This window comes from Mustela lutreola, chromosome 4 (assembly GCF_030435805.1).
Source record: "Mustela lutreola isolate mMusLut2 chromosome 4, mMusLut2.pri, whole genome shotgun sequence".
In the NCBI taxonomy this organism is placed as follows: Eukaryota; Metazoa; Chordata; class Mammalia; order Carnivora; family Mustelidae; genus Mustela; species Mustela lutreola.
In genome coordinates this window covers 202141208-202166975 of record NC_081293.1, presented here as the reverse complement: position 1 = coordinate 202166975, position 25768 = coordinate 202141208, and the positions used below count along the sequence as shown (strand labels likewise).

General features: G+C 46.0%; 1 protein-coding gene across 4 annotated transcripts in view; it reads left to right on the top strand.

The window, feature by feature from the left end:
• The window catches only part of ESYT2 (extended synaptotagmin 2), a 77449-nt gene that overhangs the window by 34007 nt on the left and 17674 nt on the right, over positions 1 to 25768 (top strand). For 2 of the 4 annotated variants that reach the window (XR_009353061.1, XM_059172409.1), the window contains exons 7-15: positions 7655 to 7710; positions 11879 to 11999; positions 14950 to 15126; positions 16073 to 16155; positions 17803 to 17851; positions 18912 to 19001; positions 19464 to 19559; positions 21409 to 21510; positions 25038 to 25100. Coding sequence is in view for 3 of the 4 variants with exons in the window: in XM_059172409.1 (XP_059028392.1) it covers positions 7655 to 7710; positions 11879 to 11999; positions 14950 to 15126; positions 16073 to 16155; positions 17803 to 17851; positions 18912 to 19001; positions 19464 to 19559; positions 21409 to 21510; positions 25038 to 25100 (837 nt within the window). In the remaining variant the exon portion in view is untranslated. The remainder of the gene's footprint in view (positions 1 to 7654; positions 7711 to 11878; positions 12000 to 14949; positions 15127 to 16072; positions 16156 to 17802; positions 17852 to 18911; positions 19002 to 19463; positions 19560 to 21408; positions 21511 to 25037; positions 25101 to 25768) is intronic. The other 2 variants (XM_059172410.1, XM_059172411.1) reach the window with 2 other exon arrangements.

Below are 25768 nucleotides of genomic sequence, written 5' to 3'. Positions count from 1 at the left end.
TGTTTTTTCTTCACCAAATGCGGAACCCAGTGTGGGGCTCGACTCAAGACTGACTGCCCCACCCAGGCACACCTACTGACATTGGATAAACCGTAGTAATCATAGTAATCATCACTTCACGTTGTTGGCGTGTATACCCCACACGCACATATGTGGAAGAGATACATGTATATCCCACATTTTATTACAAGTAGCCAGTACTTACTAGTCATTATTAGCTTAAAATAAGACAGCAAAAATGTCGTTCCTGCCTAAGTGACCCCTCCCCTCAGCCCCTCCCCTCCCTTTGACTCTTCCTGAGGCTCCTTCCCTACAAGGATCCTCCTCATGTGGACTCCTGCAGCCTCTGACCGGCTTCCTGCCTTGGCTCTGTCATCAGTGCACTTGACCACCAGAGTCAGCTTCCCAAGGTGTGAACTGACCCACTCGGGAGCATCTCTCCCTGGCAGACAGTCCTCATGGTCTAGGTGGGGTCTCTCTCCAGCCTCGGTTCCTGGCACTGCCCCTGGGGAGCGTCCCCCTTTCCAGCCCCAGGGAGGAAGCATAACCCAGGGACGGTCCAGCCCCATCGTCTCGCCTCGCCTCTCTTTGTCGCTCCCTACTCCCAGAGCACTGTTTCCGTCCCATTGTGTAATCCCTTCCAAAGACCCAGGCCGTCCGCTTTCGCCCTTGTCCCCCTGCTGCCCTCCTGTCCTGTGCGCTCTGGCGCATTGCTCATGAGCTCCTTGAAAGCCACAGCCATGTCCGTCTCTGTACAGTTCGGTGAGTGTCCGACGGAGGAATTGACCGGTTTCTCGGTTACCTTTCCGTGATTCACCATTTTTATAACTTCGGTGAGTCTTTTCTGGAGTTGTCATTAACAGGATGTATCGTTCAAACAGGAATATTAATTTTTATAGTTTTGTAAAGAACTTAATGCAAACTATTATTGTTGGGTTTTTTTTTAAATATATGTTTATTTTAGACCAAAGTACAAATGGCATTTCTTCTGTGTAAAAACACAAGAATTTAAGTGTCCCCACTTCCTTACCACCAGAAGTACTACTGATTTGCTTCTTATTGCTTAAATAACAGGCTAATTTTGAATGTGTTTTGACTACATAATACACTAAAATTAAAGGAATTAAGGAATCTCTGTGTTAAAATTTAATTCATTAAAATTTTGAGAAATGAAGAGTTCCATAAATGATATAAAATTCAGGGATGCCTGGGTGGCTCAGTTGGTTAAGCCGCTGCCTTCAGCTCAGGTCATGATCCCAGCGTCCTGGGATCGAGTCCCACATCGGGCTCCTTGCTCCGCAGGGAGCCTGCTTCTCCCTCTGCCTCTGCCTGCCACTCTGTCTGCCTGTGCTTGCTCTGGCTTCTCTCTCTCTGACAAATAAATAAATAAAATATTAAAAAAAAAAAAAAAGATATAAAATTCAGGGGCGCCTGGGTGGCTCAGTGGGTTAAGCCTCTGCCTTCAGCTCCGGACATGATCCCGGGGTCCTGGGATCGAGCCCTGCATCGGGTTCCCTGCTCAGCGGAGAGCCTGCTTCCCCTCCTCTCTCTCTGCCTGCCTCTCCGCCTACTTGTGATCTCTGTCTGTCAAATAAATAAAATCTTAAAAAAAAAATCTTCTCTTTAAAAATAAAGATATAAAATCCATGTTTCTTTTTCCACATACCAACTGTTTAAAAGCCATCGTATGGTTAAGAAACTTCCTTCATTAATGAGTATAAAAAACTAATCTTTAGTAGATGGCTATGTATTTTTGATTTACAGGAATTTTTAACAACTAAAGACCTTTTTTCAGTTCAGAAAATAATGAAATCCAAATCTTTAAATCTCCGTCAGTACTTAGTAGAACTCTTCCTTAGGTTGGATCTTCCACAGGTATATTCACTTTAAAAATAATGGGCGCCTGGGTGACTCAGTTGGTAGGCATCTCCCTTCAGCTCAGGTCATGATCTCAGGGTCCTGGGATCAAGCCCCCGCATCACGCTCCCTGCCCAGTGGGAAACCTGCTTCTCCCTCTCCCCGCACCCTCCCCCCACTTGTGTTCCCTCTCTCGTGTCTCTGTCAAATAAATAAATAAAATCTTTTTTTTTTTTAAATTGTAATGTAACTTCCAAACAAAATCTTAGTGTCAGAAATGGATGAGGCTGTGAAAAGTTCAGCATCATTCATTTCCTTATATGGTGAGAAAAGTTGCCAAACATACACTTTGGAGAGAAGGGAATTTTTTTTTTCCCCAGTTATTTTTTGACTGGAAAATATGAGAACAGAACTCGCTTCTGGCTGCCAAGTAATTCTTCCTCACCCTAAGGAAAAGTACAGCTACAAAGATTTGGGGGGTTTGGCTATCCAGATGATTTAGGAGAATACTGCCAGAGACTCTTTTGAAACCTTTGCACATTTTTATTCTTGTTCGTTTGTTTCAGTTATTTTTGATAATGTGCTACTTGTTTAAAAAAACAACAACAACTAAGAATTTCTAAAGTGACAGACTTTCAGAGTATAGTGAAAGCGGTGTATATAATGGTTAAGTGACAGACTTGGGTTTTCCAGCCTGGTCTTCCACTCCTGGTTTTTCTCTTCTGACCGTATGCCTTGAACAGCTTGTTCAATCCTCCTAAGCCCAGGTCTCCCCATCTGTGACACGGGGACTACTGCCTCACAACAGTAAATGTCAATAGGTATGAAACGGTAGATTCCTAGTTCATGGTAAGTCCTCAGATTGTAAAGAAATTAAGTATTTTCCTGTACCTAGGTTTAGCATTCTGGTGGGTCTTAATACCAGAAGTCAAGTTTTGGTAAACACGAAAACTTGGGTGAAGGTTCTGGTAGGAGCCAGAAAAGACAGTGTCTCCCTTTGGCCATGTCACAGGGAACTGGCCGTTCACTTACGCTAACGTGACTGTTACTGAAACTGCCTCTGGCATGCACTCAGAGGTGTTTGAGAATCCCCAGTTCTTTGTTGGACGATTCCAAGAGCACAGATTAGCCTCAAATAAATCCATCTTCCAGAACTTACTCCGGAGATGATCTTGGGTGTGCCCACAGTCTGTTTATCCTAAGAGGGTCCTCCCAGCTAGCAGTCTTTGAACCACAGATTGCATTTTTACAGATGGAGAAAGGCAAGTATCTTCCTTTTACAGTGACTGAGAAGAGCTTGAGTCCTATTAGCTACAAGTCCAGCAACTGAGACACCTTAATCAAAGGAAGGGAAAAGGAAAGGCTTCAGCTAAATGCAAACAGCATGTATTGTTCTCTCATAAAACCACTGGAATGCAGAACTTGAAGCCTTTGTGACTGTCACCCATGCCTGATTGCTCCGTTCTGTGTTCCCTGTGAGACCAGCTTCCTCTGGTCGTCTAGTCCACATGCCAGAAACAGGGCTGCCAGTGCACTCCAGAGGCAGTGCGCCTTCCTGCTTTCCCTTCTTCCTGCAGTGTCGGATCCAGGCGCTTAGACCAGCAGGAGGGAGGAAGGTTGCCATGTTTGGATCGGGCTCCTGGGAGCCAATTCCTACAACCCTGTGTAGATGGCAGGAGCGAGGTGGAGAGGCTAGGCTGGGCAGACGGGTCCACCAGAGTCTACCGGACTGCAGAGGGTCCCAGACTTAAACGACACCTCAGGTCAACCCGGGAGCTTGGAGGGTATTTATCCTTCTAGGTGCCCTCAGAGTGTCCTGGATCTGTGGTTTGATATCTTTCATTCTTCTGGATCGTCTTGCCCTTCCCCCAGTAGTTGAAACAGGGGAGCTCCCTACTGCTCTGGCTTGTGCTGGGTTTCAGAGCTAGTGCCTTTTTTTTTTTTTTTAAGATGTTATTTAGCTATTTGACAGAGACAGGGAGAGAGGGGACTTGACAAGCAGGGGGAGTGGGAGAAGCAGGCTTCTAGCTGAGCAGGGAAGCCTGATTCGGGGCTCGATCCTAGGACCGTGGGATCATGACCTGAGCCGAAGGCAGACGCTTAACAACTGAGCTACCCAGGGTCCCCATGGTTAGCACCCTTTCTAGTGACCTTGCCTTCTCCTTGTGCTTGTGTTTTTGGTAGGTCTTAATGCAGGAGTTAGTCTGCACACTCCCTCCTGTAACTGCAGGATCTCTAACAGTCAGGGCTGGGATGGTGTCATACTCTCCCCAGACAGGGTATTTTCTTCTCTCCCCATCCGCAAGGAGCCTTACCTATATGTCCCTTTTCATAGTGGCTTCTCTTCCTTACTGTGGAAGGTGGAGTTTGGGTCTTTCTAGCGGCAGCTGCTCCGTCCCTCACCTCACCCTGCAGAAGGGTTTTCCCTTGTCTCTATAGCACACCCACACTCTTGAGCCCACGTAGCGGGTTGCAGATGGCCTGTGTCGGGATTTCAAAGGGCTTTCTCTGTCTCACCGGCTCCTGGCCTTTAGCAGTTAGGATTTAGCTGGAACCTGTCAGTTGCCCTGAGAGCTGCTCTGAGTAAGCGTTTCAGGCCGGTAGCCCTGTCACCTCAGCTCTTCCTCTGCATTGGTGATGCTCTTTCCAGTTTTCTGCATCCCAGGTGGAAGTTGGAAATCCTAAGAGTTTCTTGACGGCTACCACCAGGGAAAACTGACTAAATGAAAAACTCTGGAGAAGGGTGGGAGCCAAAGTAACTTTAGGTTAGTTTGTTGTTCTTTTGTTTTGTTTTGTTTTGTTTTAATTTTATTTATTTATTTGATAGAGAAAGAACAGAACCAGGCAGAGCAGCAAGCAGGAGGAGAGGGAGAAGCAGGTTCCCTGCTATGCAAGGAGCCCAACATGGGGCTTGATCCCAGGCCCCTGGGATCATGACCTGAGCCAAAGGCAGTCACCTACCCAACTGAGCCACCCAGGCGCCCCTCCACTGGTCTGTATTTTTACAGACCTCCCAGGTGACTCATGGTCTGTACTGTACAGTTCAGCGCACCCAGAACACCTGGCACGGAGTGAGCACTGAAGTAAACAGCTGAGCACACATTTCACTGCACCCATCAGACCGTGTGTTCATGGACCGGCAGAGAGAGGAGCAAGGCATGTCCGCGGTTTTCATGAAATACACAGATGCATGGTGTTCCAGTGGAAGTGGAACCACACTGCTGGTTCCATTTCTCCTAGGAGAGCTGCAGCAGCCCAGAGAGGGGTTGGGAAACGTCTGTCTCTTCAGTTTTTCCCAGAGATCTCAGTGGTCCCAGTGCATAGTGGGGGTGGTGACGGGACACTAATTTTAGTTGCTTTTCTCAAGCACTGCCTTGCTCCCAGCCCTCTTGTGGCTTCCCCCTCTGTGTGCTCACTTTCTAAGCCTCTCACAGGCGCTCGTTCTCACGTGTGCTTTCACACTCACAGTTGTTCCCAGGTGTACGCATTCTCACGTGTGCTGACACTCCACAGTCATTTTCCCGCGTTCATTCTCACATATCCTCCTCTTCCACACTCGTTTCCTGGTTCACTCATTCTCACACGTGCTCACTTTCTCACGCGTGCCCTCACACATACTGCCACACACACTGGTCCCCACATGGGTCTCTGTCCCTGTTCTCACCCCTCCGTGGCTCTGGACTCTTTCTGTTCCTGCCTCCCCTTGCTCAGGGACAGGCCAGGTCCTTCAGGGCTTCCAACACGTCCCTTCCCTGGGAGCTGCTTTTTTGCATTCACATCGCTTCTCAAACCCAGCTGAACCCTGGTCCTGCCTCCCTGGTGTTTGGTTTCTCTGAACTTGAGTAGCCTTTAACTGTGTCTCCTCACTTTGACCAGGGTCATGAGAATAAGCTGATCACCCCTAGTTCAAGTCCTTTCCGGGGGACCCACCTTGATAGGACCTCTCATTCATCTCCGTGTTTCCCAAGCTTTCTGACTCAGTAAGATCCCCCAGGCTATCTTAACAGTTTTTGCCCCAGTCCTGGAATATCTGTTTCTTGACAGTCCCTTGGAAGATGTGTTCAGAGATCATGGTCAGCATGCTGGCCGGCATTGGTTGCCCCAGATTGCCGTTGCTTCTACACCTGTTGGCCGGGGGGCTGGAGGGTGGGTTACAAGGGCACCAGTAGGAGTTTGTCCTGAGATTTGCAATAACCTTCTATTTCCTTTCTCTTTTTCTGAAAAATCTTAGTCTTTTAGGACTTCCTTAAAAAAATTTTTTTTCAGTTTTGGCCTATCCAAAAGAATCTTAACTTTCCAGTTTGTGTTTATTCATAACTATACACTTCCCAGGGGATTTGAGCAGTTTCATTCCTGCGACTGTGTGGGTGATTGAGATCATGCAGTCTCACGCGGCATTTCTTCTACAAATATAAAACACAGATAATTTTATTATGTATAGTATGCACTTTGACAAGAAAGCAGTTTTTCTAATCAAGCTTTTTTTTTTTTAACCTGTCTGCATCCACTAAATGGAATCTTTTATTAGCCAACTATGTAGGAATTATTCTAAGTAAATACCCAAATACCCACTAGAAAATTGAGCAAATAAAATACAGATGTTGACTGAGTAGATAGAACATGTTCCCCTGATGCCAGGAAAAGATACATTGAGACAGGGATAGAGTCCCATTTTTAACCTGCCAGACTGATTTTCACTCTGTGTTGCTGGGGAGAAGGTTAAAGGACATTTCATGTATTTAGGGTGGGACCGTATGTAAATCCGTGCAGGAGATGATTTTGGGGGCAGTTGGGTAGCATCTGTGAACATAAAAAATAAACATACAAGGGGTGCCTGGCTGGCTCCTTCAGTGGAGCATGCGACTCTTGATCTCATAGCTGTGGGTTCGAGCCCCATGTCGGGTGTAGAGATTACTTAAAAAAAATTAAAATCTTTAGGGGCACCTGGGTGGCTCAGTCAGTTTAACATCTTACTCTTGATTTCAGCTCAGGTCATAATATCAGGGTCGTGGGATCGGATTGAGCCCCACATTGGGCTCTGGGCTCAGCCCAGGGTCTGCTTTAGATTCATTCTCTCCCTCTCCCCCCTCACACACAGAGGCATGCACTCTCTCAAATAGATTAACTCTTTAAAAAATATTATAAAGAACTTTTTTTACTTTTAAAGGTTTTTATTTATTTGAGAGAGAGAGGAGCACCTGGGTAGCTCAAATGGTAAGGTGTCTACCTTTGGCTCGGGTCATGATCCCAGCGTCCTGGGATCGAGCCCCATGTCAGACTCCTGATTCAGCGGGGAGTCTGCTTTTCCCTCTGCCTCTGGGGCAGAGGGAGAGGGACAAGCAGACCAGCCACTGAGCAGGGACACCTCCCCCAGCCAACACAGGGTTTGGTCCCAGGACTCTGAGATCATGACCTGAGCCAAAGTAAGACACTCACCTGACTGAGCCACCCAGGCACCCCCAAAGTAAGAATCTGTGGGCGGGGGGGAGAAACATCTTTGACCAAAACTTTCACTTTTGAATGCTGCTTTGCATTCAGTTAATCTAAGTGTCCATCAATAGGAAAGGTATATAAATTATTTTATTTTACCAGAGGAAATGGATACTATCAAAAACAACACAAAAAAAGAGGTAGTTCCCCATTTATGAACAAAGGACAATGATTTTGATATTTTACAGTGAAAAGCAAGACAATATTATGAACAAATGCATTTTGCTTATAAAGAAATATGTATGATTTGATTTCATAATTGGAAATAGTTTGGAAACTTAATATTTTTGCCCTTTTTTTAAAACAGCTTATAGAAATTAACTGGACAGGACTGACTAATCTTCTCGATATCCCTGGATTAAAGTAAGTATGTTGCCATGTCCTGTGGTTAGCTTGTTGACGGTGGAGAGTGCATTTCTAGTGTCGTGGGAACAACTCAGAATGGGTAAGGCCAGTGTGTCCGGGTAGAATCCCTGCCTCAGCGGGCTCTCACCTGTAGCTCAGGTGGGGAGCCTGGCTGGGCTCCGTTTTCTTAACTGCATCTGAGATCCTGGGACCAAGTGAGCAGAAGTAGAGAGGGTGAGGGTATCAGGCGGGTCACTTACCCTTCATTTTACTTTTCATTCATCATGAAGCATTTTTCCAGCTTTGGTGTTTTCTTTCTAACTTTTTAATTTTTTTTTTTAAAGATTTTATTTATTTATTTGACAGAGAGAAATCACAAGTAGGCAGAGGCAGGCAGAGAGAGAGAGAGAGGAGGAAACAGGCTCCCCGCTGAGCAGAGAGCCCGATGCGGAACTCGATCCCAGGACCCTGAGATCATGACCTGAGCCGAAGGCAGCGGCTTAACCCACTGAGCCACCCAGGCGCCCCTTTAATTTTTTTTAATAGGCTTTTTTTTAAGTAGGCTCCATGCCCAGTGTGGTGCTTGAACTCATGACCCTGAAATCAAGAGTCACATGCTCTACCAATGAGCCAGTCAGTTGCCTCAAGCTTTGGTGTTTTAGAAAAGTAGCAGCCTTTCAATATTCTGCAAGTTAATTTTTAAGTTTGGTTTTTCTTATTTTCTCAGAAAAATTGAACTTTAAAAAATGAATATATATTTCAGAACTAGCCCTTTGGGGGCACCTGGGTGGCTCAGTGGGTTAAGCCTCTGCCTTCAGCTCAGGTCATGGTCCCAGGGTCCTGGGATCGAGCCCCGCATCGGGCTCTCTGCTCAGCGGGGAGCCTGCTTCCCCCTCCCCCTGCCTACTTGTGATCTCTATCAAATAAATAAAATCTTAAAAAAAAAAAAAAGTAAATGAGTAAGTAAGTACTATCTTTAAGACAATTTATTCATTTATCCAACAAATCAGTATAGTGCCTGCTATGAGCCAGCCCACCACTGTTCTTAGTGCCATGGCGTAGATGCGAGCCGAGCTCCCATTCCTGTGGCTCGTTCCCAGAGCCCTCTGGGGCACTGTCGGGGTGCAGTCAGGCCCAGGCAGGTGTTGGTGTTCAGTTGATGGCCTGAGGGCTCGCACTCTCACTCTAGATCCTACTTTTCCCTGTGTGCATTTGTTGTCAGGCCTGGCCCTGGCGTAGCAGCTTCCGTCTGAAAAGAACCTTCTTCTTCTTCTTCTTTTCTTGTTTTTTGAAAGAACCTTCTTCTGCTAGTTCCAGCCGAAGTTGCAGGGCTGGCTTCTGTTTGTCCACCCATCCGGGACGGTCCAGTGATCTCATGATCATGCTTGGATCTACTGCCCACCCCTAGAGGAGGAACCGGGGGGACCAGGACAGGGGTGTGGGAGAACCGAAGGAAGAACTTCCACCAGTTCGTCGGTCTGTGGGAGCAGATGCTGGTTAGCCGGCAGAACAACAGATTCCTGTTGCCATTTGGGGTAGAGAATGTGTGGGGGACACCTGGGTGGCTCAGTTAGGCGGCCGACTCTTGACTTCAGCTTGGGGCATGATCTTGGGGTCCTGGGATTGAGCCCTGCATCAGGCTCCGTGCTCAGTGGGGAGCCTGCTGGAGGACTCTCTCTCCCTCTCCCCGCCACAATCTCTAAAATAAATGAATCTTTTTTTTTTTTTAATGTGTTCTACTTTCCTCCTTTTATATAATGGGAGGACTAAAATAAACACAGGCTTGTCAAGCAGCTACCCTGTAAATAGTATTGCATTAGTTCCCTTACAGGGTGAGCCCAAGGGCATCTGCTGCCTTTGGCAAGCCTCCTGCTGGGGGAGTTGGTTGCAGATCATTCATTCAAAAGAGACATAAGGGGGGTGCCTGGGTGGCTCAGCCAGTAGAGCACGCAACTTTTGATCTAGGGTTGTTGTTTCAAGCCCCATGTTGGGCATAGAGCCTATTAAAAAATAAAAATACAAAAGATAGTAAAAGGGGAGTATACGTACTTACGTACACGTCTGTGCACACAGAGATCCGTAAAACTCTATTCTATCTAATGGTTAATGAGAATGACAGGTTCTTTTATATAGTAATAGCTCTAAGCTATTTTATATATAGATTTCTGTACATGCAGTATATAAGATACATTTAGTAGAGAATTAAATGTATCATTAAAAATACATACTCATGTATATTAGAAATACACACCCGTCGGAAACAAAGCTGTGGTGTAAAAGGCTTATATATAAACATCCCTTTTAAATAAAATTATATGTTTGTATAGGATATAAATAATTTATACAGAATTATGTAGAACTTATATAACATTTTATATGAATGTGAGTTTCATGTAATAAACTATATAATGTAAAACTTTAGCTGTGCTTTCCCACTCACAGACTTCTATCAGATCCCAGCTGTGGCAGGTCTTACCTTATAAAAGTGAGTGTTCAGTAACTGTGAACCTAGCAAGTCTTGCCTCAGGCATTACAAAGTGAACCTGTACGTGCTGTACCCACTGGGGAAGTGTGACGAAGTAACAGTAATACCCAGATTACTGCCCTTGACGTCCTGTTTCAGTGAAGAACCGTGACCTGAGTGGCGCAAGTACAAGAAGGGACAGGAATTATGGTAGAAACACAAGTACGGTGATAAGCAGGCAGTGCCAAAGGACAAAAAGGACTAGACCCAGGGCCATTTAGACCCTGGCAGCAGCCAGGGTTGCCCCAGGGAACGATTAGGGGCAGCACTGCAGCTCCGGTAACTCGGGGGGAGGCTGGGCATGGACACAGTAGGTTCGAAAGGTGAGCAGCGATGAGGCACCAGGGTGGGCCTTCTGCTGCTTTCCTGCGTGTCGCGCCTCTCCGTCTGCTTGGCTGGGTGGGTGGTGAGGTGGTCGGCCTACCAACACAGCAGGGAAGGAATTCTTGAAAGCATATCGTCACCAAAGTGCTTTCTGTTCCAGCAGATTTTTTTTGGTATAAACAAAACCAGTATTTGTGGGTGACGGGGAATGGCAGAGTGAGAATATGCTTGCTCTTAAAACCGAAGCACCAGCTCACGTCACTCTTCATGAACATTCTCTTCAGCGTCTGGCAGCTGGAACCCTCTCTGTCTCTAGAGTGTTAGTGTCCAAGTCACTGACATACTCATAAATAGGGCTTTATTGTTTGTGGGGTTGTGGGGTTTTGGGGTTTTGGGTGTTTTTTTCATCTTGGACTAGAAAGTCCTAAGGTAAGACCCCTTCTCTTGTCGTCACATTTGGGTACCCGGCTTAGAGTGAGTGTTCAGCTGTACTGAATGATGGTGACTTTTCACTCTGTCCTGGTGGGTATTTTTATACATAAAATTACTTTACATATATCTGTTCACAGTTTTAACATCTGAGAAATAACTGGCAAGAAGTAAGATTCTCTTAAAACTTCTCAGTTCCAGTTAAAACTGTTCTTCCACAGCAGTGAAATTTCATTTATGCCTTCAGAAATGTCCCATACATGTTACTTAGTTCTCACATTTACCTCACAGAACAGGCAAAAATGTATTAAAAGTACATTTGTGTCTTTATCCTCCACAATTTTATTCATATTACGGAGTTCTCTGTGAGTGCTACATAGAATTTCAGAATTATTACAGTATCGAGTACGTAAATACGATGTGAAGAGAGAATGAACTAAAATCTTCTACTCGACCGGAAGCTGTGCAAAAAATGAGAGAAATTTAATGTAAGAAACATGGAATGGGTGCTGGGCGTTTGTATAGTATTCTTTGCACTTTTGTGACTGTTTGAAGTATGCTAAAAGAGGAACATGTAACGTGTCTGGGTTGATACTAAGTCAGTGGTGAAGTCACACAGGAGCGTATGAAACGTTAGTTAGAATAGTGTTGAGATGTAACCCGAGTATTACCCTGTGTCTGCAGCTGCACACCGCAGCCCTCTCTGTATATCCCGCGTAATAGTCAGCACGGCCGTGTTGCCGCGCAGGCACTGAACTGCTGTTCTAGATACTGTCTGTGAGAAGACAGACACTTGTGGCCCTGTAAGTGGGGTGCTGTGTCATGTTTAGGGTAAGTTTGCTGTTAAAGCAGTAATGAGCGTTGATAGGCCTGATCATTGGTTTGTTCTTTTTCCTGCCCCCCTGACAGTGGTCTGTCGGATACAATCATCCTGGACATAATATCAAACTACCTGGTGCTTCCCAATCGGATCACCGTTCCTCTCGTCAGTGAAGTCCAGATAGCTCAGCTGCGGTTTCCTATACCAAAGGTAAGTGCGCCTGAGCACGTCGGCACTCAGATGCAGAGACGCGTCTCACGTCCTTGGATGTTGTGACTTCTCACGGTTCTCTGAACGGTGACCTCGCCACATGGATCTCGATGTGGTTGTTTGTCCTGTCACACTCCCTAGGACATTGGCCCGTGTGCATCACAGAGGCTTCGGGGCCGTTCTTAAAGCTCAGCCATGAGCGTCCAAGGTGCTTACAGCAGATCGGACTGCACGTCCTGAAGGACGACCGTGCCGGGGAGTTCTCTCAGGAGGCATGTGCTGCTCGCACGCCCAGAATGTAACAGCTGAGTCTAAGTGGCGGGCAGTTTGAGTCCTGACTGGCACAGGCTTCCTCTCAGCAGTGAGTGTGGTTACCTCTCGAGTCACGTCGTAAGCACCACGGCAGAAGCAGTACTGGTGTTAAACCTGCCGCGGACAGGATGGGAAGGGTAGGGCCTGGACCTCCGTCACAGCCCTGGAGTCCAACAACAGCTTTGCTTTGGGGCTATTTCTTGTCATTAGTGGACCTCAGTTTCTTCATCTGTAAATTGGGGATGATGCCTAGCACACAGAGTTAGGTCACAGATACTGGAGTCCCCTTCACTTGAGTAAACCATATACCGTCAACCAAAGACTGAGAATCTGCTGGGCAAGGATGTAGAACTGCCTCCACTGGTCAGAGAAGAGGTGCTTGGACTGGACGGGCCCTCACGGTTAGGGAGAGCTCTTAACCTTAAAACCCCCAGGAGTCCCTGGGTGGCTCAGTACATGAAGCGTCCGACTCTCAATTACACCTTAGGTCATGATCCTCCGGCTCGTGGGGTTGAAGCCCACGTACAGGCTCCTCACTGGGTGGGCAGCCGGCTTAAGAGTCTCCCCTCGGCCCCACCTACCTCCCTCTGTGTCTCTTCCCCTCACTCCTTCACTCCCTCCCTAGGAAAGTAAAAACATAAAGCTGCCAGTCACGCTACCAGCAGAAATGGGTTTCTTCGGGAACGGAGAGAATTGCATTCTGGGACAGTTAAGCTGTGGCAGAACCGTGGGGGATTCTGTGGAGCAAAGGAGAGGAGGCCCCTTCACAGAGGAGGGGGCGCCGGGCGGAGCGGCTGCTGTGAGCGCAAAGTCTGCCGGCGTGAACTGGGAGCTGGGACGTGGAGTGGCTTCTCGTTGGCCGAGCTGGTGCCAGGCCAGGAGGAAACCGTCCCTCCTCCTGCCGGGACAGTAAAACAGCATCCACCGGGAGATGCCTCTCTTCCCGCCGGGTCTGCAGTGGACGCTGGAGGGCTGGAGCCCGTGCGCTGCCCCTGCTGGAGTCCCCACTCCGTTCCGGAGCAGGCCTGCTTGTACTCGCTTTCACAGAGCTTTCCCCGGGTCCTTCCTCCCACTGAACCTGTGCTCTCGGGGGGTGGAGCAGCCACCCCGCAGTGTGGCATCTGCAAATGGGTGCAGGGCACAGCGGCCTTCACCAAGCGGAAGATGTTGAGTTGGTCCGGTCTCACTGGGCGTGGTGCAGGTGGTTCGCTGTAGTGAAGTAGACCGCTTTCCCTGAGGCTTGTTACTCGTCTGTGGTTGAGCTAGATCTCCGTGCACAAATCAAAGATGTCTGCACTTTCTTAAATTTTTTTAGAAGTACCAACACCCCGGCTAATTGACGCCCGAATTAGTTATATTGTTGGCATTCAGATTTAGTGGGACAGTGCGCATGAGAAAGGCATGTCTTTGCTCCTGAACTTAATGATTTTCATCTCTGAAAACACAAGAATTCTCTTCCACGTGGAAAACCTCATGCACCTTTGCCATGTGCACTTCTCACTCTCTGAGCGTGGGGAGCACGTGAGCCTGCCCAAATCCAACCTTCTTAACCTCGTGGGCTTTAAAAGCCAGCGCTCCTTAAATGTTGCCAGATTACCTAAACTTTAGACACATTTCCTGTAAACAGGAAATGCTCTATGTTTTTAAAGTGTTTATATCTGTAAAAATGCCTATCTTCCTAGCCAGTTGGGTCAAGACTATTGCCTAGTGATTTTTAAAGGGTTTGTAGAGCTGCTGCCCAGTGCTAACTTGAGCGCCATTGTTCACCTTAGAAGAAGTGTGAGTGAACTTTTTTTATTTTATCAGTTAAACAACATTTTAGGAGAAGGAAACTATGTTTAAAGTCTCTGAGTAGAACGTATTGCGAAGTTCCGGTTTCCTGTCCATAAAGTAAATTTAATGACACCACAGTTGACCACACACATTGGGCCGCCGACCCCTGTACGTTAGGAAATCTGCGTATTAGCTTTCGATTCCCCCAGAACTTCAGTACTGACAGCATACTGTTGACCAGATGCCACACCGGTGACGTAAACCAGTAACATATATTTTCGATGTTATGTGCTATAGTTTGTATTCTATAAGTTAGAGGGGGAAAAAATGTTACTGAGAACATTATAAGGAAGAGAAAATACATTTACAGTACTGTTCTGTATCGGAAAAAATCTGTATGTAAGTGGAGCCATGCCGTTCAAACCTGTTTTGTTCCAAGGTCACTCGTATTTCATAGGATTATTCTAGAAATTGGAGTAATGAGTGCCTGTCAAGGGCTTGTTGGTGACACGTCTGGACCATTCTGTAATGGTGGTCTCCCGTCCTGCCATACGGAACCGAGCCTCCTTAGGGTCCTGGAGCACACTGTCACTCTGGGCGTCACCCCTCACCCTCCTCCCGGGGGTGGTCTCCTGAGGAGGACTGTGGTGCTTGGACACGGTCGTCCTGCCCTGCTTTGGTTTGCCCTCTGCTCTGCTGCCAACAGTCCATGTTTACGTCCTTTCTTGCTGCACAAGAAGAGGGTCTCCCCTCCCTCTTGAGGTTGTTGTGTGTCCGCCCTGTTCTTAGGACAGTGAGCACAGCGCGTGGTTCCACGTGTGTCAGAGGAACCAGTGAACAGTCCGTGTGTGCTCCTTCTTTCCAGGGTGTCCTAAGGATACATTTTATTGAAGCTCAGGATCTTCAGGGGAAAGATACTTACCTTAAGGGACTCGTCAAGGGAAAATCTGACCCGTATGGAGTTATTCGAGTCGGCAACCAGATCTTCCAAAGCAAGGTCATCAAAGAGAGCCTGAGTCCGAAGTGGAATGAGGTGTACGAGGTAAGCTGTGTCCAGGGCGTCAGTTGGCTTCTCCTCAGATTCTCTTCCACTGCCGGGACACAGGTGCTCGTTGGGTTAGAGGGCCATGTGAGTCATTTTTCTTTAATTTTCCTTCTTTAAAAGTATTGTACCTTCGGTCCGTACCTCACAACTTCCTGTCATGCCGACACATGAAGAACACATAAATGTTAAACTTGAATTACGTGAAACTGTCACAGTAAATAATTGACAAAGTGATTTCTGTGGTTAACATACGTGAGTACTTACAGACATGAGATGAATTATGTGCTGTTTTATAAATTCTTGTTTAACGCGTCTAACATCGCTCTGTCCGTCCCCGTGGACCTGACTTGTACTTGCCGTTCACTGCTGAGAGGCCATCATTTCTTTACCCAGAGAGACACTGGCTGTTCGTTTCAGCGTTGGAACCGCTGCTGTTAACTGTGATGTGAATGTGTCTTTCTTCCCTTGATCCAGGTTTTCTCCAGACGAGCTCCTCGGGGTGGAATTGCCGCATCATAGATCCCGCTGGGAGGAATGATAGGTTTCTGCAGAACGGTCGTGCAGTTAAGCTGCGCTGGCGCCCCACCCTCCCATTCCGGCCTGTTGCCCGCTGGCTTCTCTCGGTGCTGGCGAATGGGTCACTTGTCCGTATCCCAGCGGTAGCACTTGGAGCCCCTTCAGGACTGGAAAGATGTCCCAAGCCTGTCCTAGTTTGTGGGAGCAGTGGGACTTGACCCAGCGAGTCTGCTCTCAGATAACTGGAAACACAGTAGACTGTCACCGTGAGGGCAGATGTTTCAGAATGGTCTGCCGTGGCGAAGCGTGTGGTTTGACAGTGACATGATGTACGTGCGTTCCGGCTCCTTGCCACGGGAGAGCAGGGGGCTGTTTGCTCCAGCCGCGTTCGGTAACCGTGTGAGATAACCACTCGTTGTTTTTTCAGGCTCTAGTCTATGAACATCCTGGACAGGAATTAGAGATTGAGCTCTTCGATGAAGACCCAGACAAGGATGACTTCCTAGGAAGGTAAACCTCCGGGGAAGGACAGCACTGGGTGCTCTCTATCTTTGGAGTAGTGACACTTAGAACTAATGTAGTTTCAAGAAATGGGCTGTGTATGTGTTACGTGTATTTTTAAGTGGCTCTTAGATACAATGTTTTTTTTTTTTTTTTTTTTTTTTAAAGATTTTATTTATTTATTTGACAGAGAGAGATCACAAGTAGGCAGAGAGGCAGGCAGAGAGAGAGAGGAGGAAGCAGGTTCCCTGCTGAGCAGAGAGCCCGATGCGGGACTCGATCCCAGGACCCTGAGATCATGACCTGAGCCGAAGGCAGCGGCTTAACCCACTGAGCCACCCAGGCGCCCTTAGATACAATGTTTAGTTCACCCTAGACTCAGTAAAAGTAGGTTTTATTCCTATAAAGTTTCACATTTAAGTACAAGAAGGAAAACTTCTAGATCTGTGTCTGTCCCAGCAGCCACTGGCCTCATGTAGCTATTTTAATTAATTGATTAAAACTAAACAGTTTTAAATTCACTTTGATAGTTGTACCTGCCCCCATGTAAGTGCTTGTCAGCTCCATGTGGACTGTGGCCCCAGAACGGGTGCCGCTGGCTGCTTTCCTACCAGGCAGGCTTTGCTCTAGATTGGGAAAAGGAGTTTTTAAGCTCTCTCGGTTTGTTTGTGTTATTTAGGGAGCAGGGAGGGTAGTAATTTACATTGTGCCTACACATCGGAAAACAAATATTGACTTGTTCACTTAAGTTGAACAACCACTACAGCCGAAAAACATGAGCTTTTTAAAAATACATCTAACCCTAGTCTTGATTATTTAATTGAATTTCTTGTGGCAAAAAAGATACAGGGATAAATTATGTTGGACAGATTTGGCCTCATGAAGAACGACTTGTGTATTAATGCTGTGACTTCAGAATCCATCCTGAATGGTTTCTTAACAAGGAGTGACCGAAGAATATAAGCAGGGCAGTGATGATCCGATCTGCGTTCCAGTAAAACCACTGTGTGGCTCAGAGTAGCGGAGACGGAGACTGGGGGCTGTGGTGATCGACCAGGAAGGAGCTGTGAGGGCCTCACCTGGAGCAGAGGCAGCCGCGAGGGAGAACGGAGTGCGGCCACCCGTTCTCGCTGTCCCTGGCGTCTGCGGGAGGGAATTCCGTGCTTTGCAGTAGGGCAGGATTTTTAGGGGGAAATGGAAGGGGCTGTCAGATAGCCAAAGCAGAAACGTCTGTGGGGGTGGTCCAGAGCTGTGGAGTGAGCACGGGAAGGGCACAACAATGACTGAGCTGTGGTGACGGGACGGCCGCGCTGAGGGGGAGCGTGTTGGACAAGAGGGCTGAGTATTTTCAGATGTTTTCAGCACTTTATAAATAGCTGCATTGTGGGGGAAAACCACATTTTTTACAACTTTGATCCTGGCTTTGCCAAAGAGAGCTCCTGACCTCCCAGAGACTCACTCCTGCTTGTTTCCTTACTTCCTTTCATAGTTTTGGGATAAGCCTGAGGAATGTTCTGGAAGAAGTCTGTTTCTTGATAAACTGTAGCATTTTGATACATTTCCAGAGTACTTTTTTGTAGACTAATGTTTAAGGTTATTTCAGTTGTAAGAAGTGTGTTTCTATGTTCTAAAGTTGTTGTGTTGTTATTTCTATAGTCTTATGATTGATCTTATTGAAGTTGAAAAGGAGCGCCTTTTAGATGAAGTAAGTTTTCTTTGAGTATTACTCTATTTCCTGAGCCCCGACACACCTACTGGTCCCCCCACATGACGTTCCGAAAACTCAGGCCTTTCAGTAATAGCAAAGTGAACAGGAATGAGTGTAACAGCCCGATCAGATAGTAGGTATTACGTGCCCACCGCATGCTAGAAATTCCTGAGAGTACGAACACAAACCCATTATTTCGGGCCGGTGTGCGGGGCACGCGCTCTCCTTCGGGAGTCCAGGCACAGGCCTGTGAGAAGCTCCCGAAAGGTGGACTCTTTAAAGACAAAGTCGATACCAGAGCCGGCACAGTGCGGTCGTTGGGAAGCTGTCACGTGAAGCCGCCTGTGTGCGCAGTGCGAGCTGACAGCAGACAGACACCGCTTCGAGCAGGGTATTGCTATTGGAGTGGAGAGTATTGAGAAAAGATTTTGAGGTGGCTTCTAAAAGATGGGTGTAATTGGGATAAGTAGGGCAGAAGTAACCAAGGAACTGCTGATCCCTTGCCTTCAAAGTAACACATTTTCCTTCTCACACACTCCTCTCAGGGCAGTGTCTTCACACTGTTTGGGGATGATCTTCGATGAATCGCTTTGTGGTTTTCAAGCTGAAACACCTGTATGCTGTTTTCTTAAGTAGTATGGAGTGGTGAATAAAGCCAAGCTTGTTAACTTTTTTGATAATGAAATTCAGTATTTAAGATCAATGTTCTATCATCTCCTGGCCCCTAAGTTCTGTGAAAGTCCATACACAGAACCCTGACAGTACTGGACAGTTCTGGAAGACATTCGAATCCTTGTGTGTAAGGTAGGGGTGAGGATGGAATTGACTCCACCGTGGTGGGGTCCACACGAGGGAAGCACTCCGCCGGCCCCTGTCGTGCTCTGCGGCTGTCCGCTCCTTGGAAGGGCGGAGCGAGACACGGCAGGACTCGGTCCTCCAGCATTAGTCAGGAGCTGTTGGTGCCTCACCGTGGGCAACTTGTGACATTTGGGGAAACTGCTTGACTGGAAAGGTTGGCTCAGGAGAACTTTTGTGAACATTCACATTCTCTCTTCAGTGGTTCACCCTGGACGAGGTCCCCAGAGGAAAGCTGCACTTGAAACTGGAGTGGCTCACGTTAATGCCAAATGCTTCAAACCTCGACAAGGTGCTGTGAAGTGTTTCCCGGGACGACAGCCACCCTCGTAACTAAGCAAGATTAGTGTCCTCAGGTTGCATTGCTACTTAGCTTAGAAAAAGGACAGCAGTAATTTTCATTCTTGTGCTGTAACTCACTGCAGTCACATCAGGGGTGAATTAAAGATAATGGAATTTTTTTAGAAGAAAGATTTACAGGTCATTCCCGCCTGTTTTATGAGCTCTTCATATTTTGTGTTCGATACAGTATGGGGCTTTGGGGAGCCACCAATCACCTATGCTTTATTTAATTGATTCATACCGATTCTTGTCATTAAAATCCATGTACTGTCTTCATTCTCTCTGTGTTGCACGTGTGGATGGATAATTTCCCCACTTTCCTTGTCGTGAGCATCACAGACCTAATCAGGTAGAGATAGTCTGAACTCTTGTGGAAATACACCTGCTGAGGCATTTTGTCCTGTCCTCACAGGTGCTAACAGATATCAGGGCTGACAGAGACGAAGCCAATGATGGTCTTTCTTCCTCGTTGCTGATCTTGTATTTGGATTCAGCAAGGAACCTTCCGGTAGGTAATGCCATGGGTGCTCCCTTAGGTGCTCCTTTCCTGGCAACAGATCTTGCTGCATTCAGCCACCCTGTCACCTGTTACCGTTCCTCTGTTTTCACTTCACTCGCACCAGGAGAGCAGCACAGGGGAGGGAGGGACCAGTGTGGATTTGCTTCATGACTACAGTTTGTATTTATACATCTTATGGGTTTATTCGGGGTGTTCAGAATTACTTTTACTCTGACCTGTTTTATGAAGTCTCCATTACATAGGAAAAGAATGTGCCTGGTAGTTAGGGAAGGGGATACTCAGTAGAAAATCACTAATTATTGAAGCAGAGTTACCTAAGATTGAAAGTACCTCTGTTTGGCGTGGAATAAAATGAAGCAGCTCTCCCGGCAAGCCCACAGTCCTTCCTGGCTGTAGCACGGCAGGACAGAAGGACAGCCTAGGAGAGCACCGCGGAGCGGAGCCTCCAGTGACCCCACCCGGGGTAATCAGTCACATCGGCTCCGACAGCCCGGAGCATGGGCTTCTCCACGGGCTTGCTCTTGGAAAAAAATGGAAGGACAGCTTTTATAGGTAACGACTCTGACTGTGGGGAGGAGAAATCGTGCTATTTCCTTTCACATGAAGCCTGATGTGACCTTCCACCACCATACTTTAAACCCACTGTAATGTGATCCTTAGAGACACACAGATTGTTTTGATCTCTTTTTTTCTTTTTTTCTTCTTTTTTTTTTTAGTGCCAGTTTACTTACCCAAGAGATGGCCATTCTTTATTTCATTTGGGGGAAGACTGACTAGAGATACAGGCTGTTTTCCTCCCAGAATTATAATAGATGCGCATCCATCCGAGTGCATTTGCGTGTGGTCTCCCTGTGTCCTCCCCTGTTGGCATCTGCCTGTTGGAGGCCCACAAGGAAGCCAAGTGTCCCTGCCCTTCACAGTTGGCATCTGAGTGTCTCACGTTGGACTGTGCCTAGCCGCGCCTCACCACAGCGAGACCGTTCCCTTTATCCCATGAAGTACACACCCTAGTTTGCCTAGTGCCTTTCAGGGTTTTGTAATGCTGCTTTATTGCACTTAGCGCAAAAGCAAATAAAGGTACTTTGTGCATCTCTATCATTTAAAGCCTTTAACAAAAGGGAATTGATCATTTTTTTAATGCTGGGAAGATAAAGTTGAACACTATGTTAAATTACATATAATTGAAAAGAAATCACATGTAATTGTGCTCTTTCTTTCAGTGAAGGTTTCTGGACTGACTTTAACTTCGTAAATTTTTATTTTTTCTTAAAGTGTTACCTTAACCTTTTGGCCAGTCTTCCAGTAAGAACTCTGTGACTTTTTCTGATAAAATTTCAACTTGGGGAAAGTTGTTCTGTTATTTAACCTTCCTACAGAATTTCTCATACAGTAGAATTTTTTTTTTCAGCCACAGTAATGTTTGTTATATAACAAGCCTTATATCATCCCTGATGGAAGTGAATTTGTTGTATATTTTAGGATCAAAGAATAGCATTAGTGAATTGGCCAGAAGGAACCGGGCCTCTTTCGTACTGTATATTTTGTCATGTTAAACTGAATTTAGATGACACCACATAAGCCAAACAAAAGCAGAAGTGAATTTCTCACTCTATTAAGACGGCACTTCGTGCGTGAAGTGTGCTCTGACTGTCAGAGGCAAAGGATCTTTGCAGAATCGCTGCTGGTTGGGGTTTATTGGAGACGGGAGCGCTTGCCCGCCAGCCCCCGTGGCTCTGAGGGGCGCTGGGACTCTGCCTCTGCGCCCTGTGTACTCGTGCTGCCCATTGACTGCAACCCGCCCTTCTCTGCTTTCTCCTCCTGTTTCCACTTTCCCAAGAGTATCTACGAGGGAAACTTTGGGTGTGGATACTTAAAAGAGAGGCGAGCGTCGGGACTAGTGTTTTGTGAAAATACTACCTCAGTCTATAGAGCACTATTTGTGAGTTCTCCGGTGTTCTTTCTTCTTATGTTTTAATGGAGACTGCTAGAATGTGGGCTGAACTTCTAATGCCATCGACTGGGTGGCATGGTGTGGCATGCGTGTTTAACTTTCTTGCATGATTTCAGTTACCGTGTGTGTGTTTCTTTTGTGCTTGTTTTGTAAAAGTCACACTGCTGTAACCACCTTTGGTGACTACATCTGATGATGAGATGAACAGACCTGGTGAGTCATGAAGAAGCCTTATGTTCCTAAGCTGCTTCCAGCCCGTAAAAAAATAAAGACAAAAATTCTTCTGAGGAAAAGATGAAGCCATAATGATTAAAACAGATTTTCTTGCAGTTCATCTCAATGTGAGATGTAAATACTTACTTGCAAGCTTTCAAAAAACTTCCTTGAATCTACTTTTTCCTCCTGACAAAACACAGAAGTGTTAGAACATGGCTTTCCTGGCGGTGCCAGCTGTGCCGTAGGGACGGTCAGTGAAGACAGTCCGCCTGTGACCCTGGAATCTTACTTCTTCCTCACATTTTCACCAGAGCTGCTAAGGGAGGAAAAAACAGATGGACTTTGTGATTCAGCTTCTGTTAAAGAACTTCAAGAATTTCCAGGCATGGATAATTGAGCATTTCTAACCCTTATTTGGGAAGTTGATTCTGATCTCATTATGTCTGTGTCCCAGGGTCTTGCTCTGGGGCCTTGATTCTTGGTGCTTTTAGCGGGTGATTTTTACCTGCTTTGAGGTCAGAGAAGGTCACCAGTGGCTTATTCATTTGTCTAGAAAGTTACTCTTTCTAGACTGATTTAATTCAGTAACTAGTGAGATCCTTAAAGTTCTTTGGCCTTTGAATCCAACGGTAGTGCTTTGCATTTTTGAAGAATTTCCATTTCTATTTCCACATACATTTTCAGATTATTCTTATTTAAAAAAGAAGAGTGGGGCAAAACTTGAAAAATATGTATTTTGTCCCATTTTATAGCTGAGGGAAATCAAGACCCTGAAGGGTTTGGTGAGCTATTGAGAGTCACGTAGTTAGGAAAGGGTAACCGTGGTCTCTATGGGTAACCATGGTGTTCCTGTTAAAGGCATTTTAAAAGTCAAAATGAGGTCAAAACGGTTGCCTATTAGCAACCATTCTCTGTCACTTTTTCATAAAATGATCTTCTGTTTGCAGTATTTCGTCGTGGTGGGCAGTACTGTAAGCCGCTGTCTGTAGACGGCAGTGTGCTTCTGCTGCTTAAACCCTGTTAGTGTACAGTAGCTTCCCTGAGTTACTTTTTCTCATTCTGTGACTGCTTTTTAAAGGAAATATTTCTGACCTCATGTCAGGATTTTTTAATTGCTTTGTAATATTTAGCTAAGACATTGCTGGGTTTTCAAAACCAGCTTTCTTCCCGCATTATCAAAATCACATACTAGTACTGCTTAATGATTCAAATACAGGCATCAACAAAATGTTTTATGAAATAAATGTGAACAGATTTGATTGCCTGTTTTCTTTTTTGAACCCATTGGTTTTCAGTATGAAGTTAAATGTGTTTTCAGTTTTCTTCAAAGTCTGAGACCACTGGTATTTCTAATAAGTGCCAGTCACCATAGTCTCTTAGCTTCTGCCTACTCAGAACACTGAATTTCCAACCCTGTGCGTGCATGACCACCAGTGAGGCCATCTGCAGACCCTAGCATTGCAGGACTCTCTCCCATACTAGAAAGGCTTGCACAACAGCATCCATGTGCTGAGTACCTTCCAAGGGCTCTACCTGGGTGCCTCATTTCGGTCTCAGGCTGTCAGGACCACTTTTCAGGTAAGGAGACCGAGACTGTGAAGGACGGAGGTTAGAGACCCAAGACCGCAGCTAGTCCGTAGTAGAGCTGGAATTTGAACTCAGCTGTCTAGTCCATCTTAGTTTAAAGTGAATTCGTTATCACTTCAAGTTTATAAGTTCATAGATCTCTCCGTGAAGTGTATCTGAGCTGAGTGTTCACACTGTCATCTACTTTATAGATAAAAATGCTAACTATATAATGTGAAGAGCAGTGGGTTTGATGCTGCTGGTGCCATGTCACTTTTTAAAAGTACAGGTGGCATCGCTTAGTTGGGAGTGCATTTGAGTGCTGGTCTCAGAACTGTGAGGTAAAGTCCCACACTGGGTGTGGAGACTACTGAGAAATAGAAGTCTCAAAAAAGCACAGGGAGCTGTCACTGCTTCCGGTCACAGTGGACAGACCCGGGGCTCACGGTGGGCTCCTGGTGCACCGCGTGACCTGGCCTGCATCTCCTCCTGGTACACCGCGTGACCTGGGCTGTGTCTCCTGCAAGCCCGGGCGGCTTCCCACGTCCCACGGTGCTTGTCTGGCACGCTGACCCTCCCCGCAGCCTCTCTCTCCATGTTGCTTTCACTGATGCATGTCAGAGTTATATGTGCACTTAGCCTAGATCACATCTATCCAAAGTGAGCTTCAGGAAGGCTTCTTACGACACCTGAAGATTATCAGGCCTCACACCTCAGGGCCGTGGTTCCCAGCCTCAGCTGTCCAGGCTCCTACTAGAGGCTGATCTGGTGGGTCCCGTGTTTGTAAAGCTCCACGGGCTGCCTCAATGATCTGACCTTTAGGTAACACTAATTCCTTTTGGCCAAACATTTTCATCTTCTCATGTGGCCCACCCTGCCATGACCACAGGAGCCAGGGAAGCTAGTTACCCATCTTTGTTCATTATGAATCTGCTGTTTAATGAAAACATAATAAAAAGCAGTTTGTCATATAAAGGTAATTACAACTAGCATGATAAAATCTTTACCCTTAAATGTTAGTCCTTGAAGGAGCTTGTGAAACAACTCCGTCTTGCCCTCTTGAAGGCAAGAAAGTAATGATTTTTTTTTTTAAATCAATAAAAGTAGGACATAAAACCCATAATAATAGAACTTTAAAGCCAGGACAGACTCTTGAAATGATGTGATCACTTCTGCATGGGGTGCTTGAGAGAGTAGGAGTAACGTGGAAAAGGCCCCCGTGCTCTGGTTTTGCACAGAAGGTGAATTCCAGACGAAAGTAAAGTAGCGTCTGCTTGGCTGGTGTGTGATCTTGATCGGAGAGCGATTTGGGCATGTACAGCCTATTCCTTTGTAGTTTAGATACAACCTGTAGTGTATTTATGGTTGATATTTGAGGGGGGGGGGGTTCGTTCAAGTAAAAGATAGCGAATACTTAAGGTGTCACTCCTGGGTCTTTCAAATCCCAAAGACAAGAGGGCTGGGAGTATAACAAGAACAGTACAGGATCGTAGTCATCACAGAAGAAATGTGTTTGGGTATTTATAAAGGCTTATTCTAAGGTAGAATCTTGGAAATAAAGAATTCTATGTGCTAAAAATGAGTTTTACTGGTTTTTTGTGTCATTCTTGTTGGTGGTTTTCATTTAAAGATTTTTTGTTGTTCTCATACATTTTTGGTCATTAACCTTACATAAACTCCTCGTTGCATGTTTTATTAACCCTTGGTATATTCATTTTCTTCTGACTTGAAAGAGTAACCCATTAGAATTTAACCCTGATGTCTTGAAGAAGTCTGCAGTTCAGAAAGCTTTAAAGGTAAACTAATAGCTTCCCTTTGAAAAGTTAATTGAAACATATTGAAAGAGATGATGCTTTTTAACTCTCATGAGTCTGTTGACAAATTGCCCCCCTACTAATGTAGTAATTAGTTGTCTAGTTAGAGCTTTTTTTGTTACCCAAGAATCAGTAGTTAGAAGAATATGTTAACTTTGAAGATAAAATTTATGAAGTACCAACATGATACATTAAGCCGTCTGTCCTGTTGGCCTTTGGCAGCAGTGTCTAAGATGGTTTTAAGTCATCTGCATTTTAATTGGACTTGAATTTGTGAACACAGTGAAATAGAAGATCTGTTTAAAAACTCGTGATTTCTACATATTCTTCCCTTGTGCACTGTGACTCTCCGTTTGGAAATCACCTCTTCCAATATGCTGAGTTAGGGCCGTTTCTGAGTCGGTGACCTCATGGCTTCTGGTGCTGCTGGGTTTGGGTGACAGGTCTTTCGAGAAGCTTTAAATTTCATCAAATGAGGTATATTGAAAACTAAGCTCCACTCCCTAAAACAACACGAATGTGTATTTTCTGGCTAAATTGTGAGCTTTTCGATGAGTTACAGTGTTCTATTATTTTTCCTCTGATTTCTTTGAACATTTAGGCTTAAATATTTGGGGGAGGGGGGTGGATTAAATGTAATTGTTTTAAGA